The 6269-nt window shown below is 32.6% G+C and overlaps 1 protein-coding gene across 1 annotated transcript; it reads right to left on the bottom strand.

The window, feature by feature from the left end:
• Positions 845-4783, bottom strand: LOC107626458 (probable pectate lyase 12). The gene is made up of 5 exons (XM_016329340.2): positions 4531-4783; positions 3673-4121; positions 2174-2424; positions 1236-1633; positions 845-1133 (listed from the first exon to the last, which is right to left on the bottom strand). The coding sequence occupies exons 1-5, from the start codon at positions 4770-4772 to the stop codon at positions 929-931; spliced, it is 1545 nt and encodes a 514-aa protein (XP_016184826.1). The 5' UTR covers positions 4773-4783; the 3' UTR covers positions 845-928.

Below are 6269 nucleotides of genomic sequence, written 5' to 3'. Positions count from 1 at the left end.
ACATATTAAACTATTCCATCATTGATCAAATGACCAATATTTCCTTCAGGGTCCTCAAAGAAATCAGATACATCATAATGAGTGGTGGAGTTCTCAGCATCATTTGAAACAAAATTTGTTTCCTTTCCTTTGTCGTTCTTTTTCAAAGATGCCTGGTAAAGATCGACTAGGTACATATAAGGAGAAGAGTATTTGATTGCAGCATAAAAGAGGAGTGATTTTGTTATTTGCTTGTGTTGTATCACGTACAGAGGTTTAGCCTCTATTTATACAAGTTCAAGGTTCACATTTTCAAAGGTTGAAAAGCATGCACCGCACATTCTTAAATGCATGTACTTTTCAAGAGTGCTTGCTGAGTAGACATAGAATGGATATGGACATCCATATCATAACATTAAGAAAAAAAAGAGTCATGCAATTATGTATTTTAGGGTGGGTTGATCTTTTTCTCTTTTCAAGCACGCAATATAATCAATTTTGGACAGTAGGTAAAATAGACGAGTTTAACTGCTATGTATTCCTGATGACGTGTCAATATATATATAATCCAAAAATCAATAAGAAAATTACAAAAAGAAAAATAGATATGTTGTTGTTTAGAGTGATGACCACCATTAATCTGCTCCCACTTTTGCTTAATTTATTAACAATATATTGTCTTTTCAAATCCTTGAATTAAAATATAAGAGGATAAATGCATTTTCTCCTCACGCATAGTTGGAGGAATATTATGAAATTAAACCAAATGATGATTAAGAGATTCTATTATGAAACTAAAATTGGGAACTATTAGATAAAGTTGCATATTTCAAGTCAAGTTGAAGAAAGAAAGGCTCTGAAAATGTACTGGTTAAAGGGATGTCCTAATTTTTAAGGGTCCTTTTCATTTAACAGTCAAAGAAAGATAAGCAAACTCAATAAACAATTGTTATAGTACTAATGTTATTAGGGGAGTAATTGTGTGAGATAACAAGCAGAGCATTGTAACAAAAACAGATACAAATGTGATAGTATGTGAAGGTGGAAACAGCATTGCAGCCTTTGACATTTCATCAGTGAATTCTGGACCGTTTGTTGAAATATAACTGCCACCGTCGTTGGGTCCTCTACTCCACATGCCAAGGTTATTGTCCCTGCTCATTCACCAACCATGTTAATTAACCTCATTACATTTTCAAATATGAACTGCATATCAATTTCTTAATAAGACTAGTTTATAATATTAATGTTAATACCTAGCCACACCAAGAACTCCAGCAGACATAGTAAGCAATGAAATGCGATCAGCAGACTTAGGCTCCACACTATAAGCCTTCTCATACTTAACCTCAGCACCTTCCCCTGATGGAACAAAAAATGCTCCATTCACCATCACATCCCCTTCTGACCTCCAATTCCACCCTGTCCACTCGCCTTCCCCGACATCCAACCGCTTTGTCACTTGCTTGGCAAATGAGTTGTCGGGAGCAGTGTATCGATTCCCCTGACTATTAATAGTAGGGGATCCACTGCCCCCGATCGCATACATCTGCCAAGCAGTGAAGTCGTTATTGACTATGTGAACATATCCTAGCCTGCAACGTGGCATGCGCTGGACGAGTTTTTCGCCGAAATGGTTAAAGGCAATGGTAACCTGCAACAAGGTTGGTGGCTAGATTGTAAGAAAAGAAAAATTTTCTTCTCAATAATTTTACAGAGAGTATGTTAAAAATGAGATGAAAGTTAACTACAAATGATTAGTAACTACTTATATATAGCAATTCATTCACTAACAATAAATTCTTAAAAGAAAATTTGATCTGCAACGGATTAGTTTGTAATTTGATCGGCAACGGATTAGTTTTGAGGATGCAATATGCATAATTAAATTTTGTTTTTTTTTGGTAAATGCATAATTAAATTTTTTTTTTTGGTTTGCACCAGGGTATCCATCAGGCCGGAAACCCAATGACTAATCCCTCGGGTACTGCAGAGGCAAAGTGGGCGACCCTCCCAAGCAAGCAAGCTCCATTCCCATCCTCCAGTGAGTATCGAACCCGGAAGAGATGGTTAAGGGACACAGACCCTCATCCATCTGTGCCAACTTGCGTTGGTGCATAATTAAATTTTAAGGTGCATGTTTGTGATGTTGGGCTTGGGCTCAAATTGGGTAATTGGGCCTGGACTGGATTACCTGCATGGCTGAGTCAGGTAAGTAGTGGTCACTATGGCCCAAGAGCATTACGTCATTGTGATGAGAAAAGTGGTTGTTGGACACAGTGATGGCAGTTGAGCCCATAACTGCATCAATAAGCCCATCCTTGCAACGAGATAGAGTGCAGTGATCGATCCAGATGTCATGCGATCCAAATATGGAGATGCCATCACCGTCCGATTCAGTGCGGTATCCATAGTGCTCTGGACTCGATCGCACCATAGCATTACCTGTAAAGAAAAAAAGTTTAATAGTATTTCATTTGATAAGATTTGTATCTTAAACAGAAGAGTTTAATTTTAATACAATACAGTCGTTCTCTTAGACGATCATTCATGCGATCAATATAAAAAGTAATTACAAGGACACATTTGAAAAAAAGAAAAAAAAAAAAGGTAACAAACAAACACAATGATAAACCTCACTTTCCTAGCAGCACAATTCAAGAAAAAGGGAGGGAGAAGAAAATATTGGTACCCGTATTATATTATTTAGATTTTAGATTTCAAGATTCTACTTTACTTTCTAGGAGTGTGAATCTAGAGCTTGGGTATCCAAAGTGAGAGATTAATATTATTTAATTACTTAAATAAGTCTATTTAAAATATATAGAGACAAAGTTTATCAATTATATCTTTGTCCATATCTGACTTTATTCAAAAAGCGGAAAATAGGTTTGGTTACTGCTTTGAAATAAGAATCAAAATGTTTGAATTGTTGAGAATAAACACATATCTAAAGAAGAAAAAATAACTTAATATTGTCCTTTTTTAGGAGATACTTTAAGGCTTTTTCATTTATTAAAATAAAGAAATAATACAAATTTTGACAAAAACTTAATATTATGCTTATTTTAAGGCAATATATTTTGAAAATTGATATTTGCATTTTTTTCATATACATTTTTTATAGTATATAAAACAATATTTATTTTCTATCACTTTTTATCAATTACTTTTAATACAAAAACAAATGTGAGAAAATGGAAAAAAGGTAATGTCTCATTTTTTCAGTTTTTTTTTTTTTTTATTTTGATATGGAGTAAGTAATGGTGTATGGCATAGTTACGGAGACATAGGGTGTTTCACCTGACTGCGTCAAGCAAATTGGACGGTCCGATCGGAAGGAGAGTAATCGAATGGTCCGATTATAGTAATCGGATGGTCCAATTTGTGTACCCTGAATTTTTTAATTTTTTTTAAACACAAATCGGATGGTCCGATTTGTGTACTCCCACAATTTTAAAAAATACCAAAAATTATATGTTAAAATATATCACTCATTTTACTTCTATATCAAAAATTTTTAGCCTCATTTTTTTTTCAAATTTTTTAATTCTTTTTATCTTTTAAGAAAAGGACAAATGCCAATGGTTTATTCGGACAAACAAAAAGGACATAAATCTACTGTCCATGATCTATCTCCGAAAATAATTAACCTAACCTAACCATAATATTTGAAATTAATTTCTTAATTACCTGAGGGGTGACAATGGTGAATGTGAATGTTATGTATGATAACATTGCTAATATATTGAAGAGTAATGCACCCTCCACCAACAATGTGCACATCAGCACCACGCCCATCAATGGTCTTGAAGCTATTGAATATGAGTTCTTGTGAAAGCTTAATCATCATGTTACTAGGAAACACTATCCAAAGTGGCTCATTTTGAATCACGGCATATCTTAGGGTTCCGGGTTTAGGGTTTACAGCATCATTGTCTGACGAATCGGTTACTATGTAGAACTCGCCACCTTTTCCCCCCTTTGCGTTTTGACCGAACCCAATTGCGCAATCGGCTAGCCTTTGTCTGTTTTGGGCCCAATTTGGGTCACATTTCCAGCAATCATCAATGGGGTTCCCTGTTAGGCATGATGATGATGATGCTAACATCTCCCTTCTTGCTATTGAAGCATTAATCTTACTACAAAAATAAAAAGTGTCATAATATAAGATACTTTAGTTATATGACTCATCTTAATTACATTAGTATTTCTAATTATTCTAATGATAGAAAAGTGCTATTAATTTAGTGCATAAAAAATATTTATTTGAAATAATATATATGAGGAGAGTTATAAATGAAAATTATTAGCAACACCTACATTTTATTGTGAGTGCATTATTAAACTTGAATCTCTCCCCTTAGTAACTAGCAAATAATAAACTCCAAGCCAAAAAGATAATTATTTCATAAAAAAGGAAAAATAAATTTTAAAAATAAACTAAAAAAGAAGAAGAAATTGAGCATGTCCTGGAATTTCAAGATCTAACTTTAAGTAATGTAGGGTCATGAAATAAGAGGAGAAGGAGTAAGAAGTGAGAAGTAGTACCTATGAAGTTGTGTAACAAGAGCTTCAGGGTTTGGATGTTGTCCTTGGAGTGTGAGATTCACCATTGTTGCTCTTCCATGATCCACAATAATGCATCCCAATAATACATATGTTATTGTTACCACAATGCACCTTCTTTGGAACATTATTCTTCTGCTTCTTTGGAAGAGTTTCACTCTCTCTCTCTCTCTCTCACTTAGGTGCATAAATGGAGAAGCTCCGTGATCATAGGGATTAGACATAAAATAAAAGTTCTCATAGTTTTTACAAGAACAAAAATCCCTACTCAGTAGGAAAAAGCGGTACATATACTGAAAATTCTTAATTAATTTTTAATTAATTATTTAATTGTTCTGAATAATTTTTGTTATTGATTAAAATAGTTTGTGCACGTTGTTATTTATCAGAATCGTTTTTTTTGTACCTAAACATGGAAAGAAACAAAGCAAACACTATCGTATATTCAAGCGGATGATTTGCTGAAAATCAACACAAGGTTCATACCAAATAACATGATTAGAGTTACTCTTGTCACCATATCTAGCCATTCAATCCGCAGTTCTATTTACTACCCACTCAACGTGAACAAGCCAAAGAATCAATTATTTGGATGACTAAGGATTAATTAGAGATTTTTAATATAATATTCAAAAATTTTGAAAAAAAATAGTGTGTAACGAAGTGTTTATTGTTTAAACCTTCTTCAACATTTTGTGAAACAAGGTCTTTCATTTTTTTATTTATTACATTAACTATAGGAGTATACATTGAGTTGTTCTAAATTTCTACTAGAGTTAAGTTAACCGTTAAATAAGGACACAAAAAGGTTAATATTAGGTTTTGAGAGTTGTGAGGTCTCCAAGAAAGTTATGTATGGACAATGGACACAGTACAATGTTGTTGGTACCACCATAATGGGTGGTGATGGTACTCCTCATACTGACAACTTTAATTTAATATTTTGATTTATAATAATAAAAAATTAATAATAGCTCCTATTTCTTTGACTTTTTTTTTGCATGAAAGTAGAAATAGTAGAAATAGTGATATATTCTAATATTGTAATTTTTTATATTTTTTAAAATTGTAAAAAATACATAAATCGGAGGATCAGATTTCTGAATCTTAAATTTTTTAATTTTTTAACACAAATCGAATGATCTGATTTCTGTACTTCTAACAAATTAAACGGTCTAATTTCTACTTCCCTAATTAAACGATTCCTGAGAATAACACCCAAACATGTCACATTTAAAAAAAACACTCTAATATCAAAAACAAAAAGTTCTATTTCTTTCACCAATGACTATTGAATATTGACTCGTAGCAATGAAAAAAGGTTGGTGAATTTCCAACATTCTTGATTCTTGCTTGCCCCTTGCATTTAATTAACTTCCTTTTGACCTTTTGGACCTCCATTGCATCTTGTCACATGTTCACCTTCATTCTTAGGTTAAGTGAGTATAATTCGATTTCAAACATTAAGTTAAAAGATAAACATTATCTTATAAAAATGATTAAGATTATTCTCTTAATAAGTGTAAAATTTGTGATAGATATTAGCAAATCATACCATGTAATATATTAGAATAATATAGAGTAAAGTATCTACTTTTGCTTTTTGTGACACCCGCAAATCCGTCACAAGATAAAAAAAAGTAACAAAAGGCACTGTTAAATGGAAATTATTAGTTAGAACTTAGAACGATATAATCTGCCATAAAATAAATAAAAGTAAT

This window comes from Arachis ipaensis, chromosome B02 (assembly GCF_000816755.2).
Source record: "Arachis ipaensis cultivar K30076 chromosome B02, Araip1.1, whole genome shotgun sequence".
NCBI lineage: Eukaryota > Viridiplantae > Streptophyta > Magnoliopsida > Fabales > Fabaceae > Arachis > Arachis ipaensis.
Note: the sequence above shows the minus strand (reverse complement) of the source record. Positions and strands in the feature narration are given on the sequence as shown.

What these genes read in the sequence shown, in the direction of transcription:
- LOC107626458 (XM_016329340.2), bottom strand. Translation starts at nt 4,772, where the DNA reads ATGTCTAATCCCTATGATCACGGAGCTTCTCCATTTATGCACCTAAGT. An exon ending in TCACCATTGTCACCCCTCAG is followed by an intron (nt 2,425 to 3,672) that starts GTAATTAAGAAA and finishes TTTTCTTTACAG; the next exon opens with GTAATGCTATGGTGCGATCG. An exon ending in TACCTGACTCAGCCATGCAG is followed by an intron (nt 1,634 to 2,173) that starts GTAATCCAGTCC and finishes ACCTTGTTGCAG; the next exon opens with GTTACCATTGCCTTTAACCA.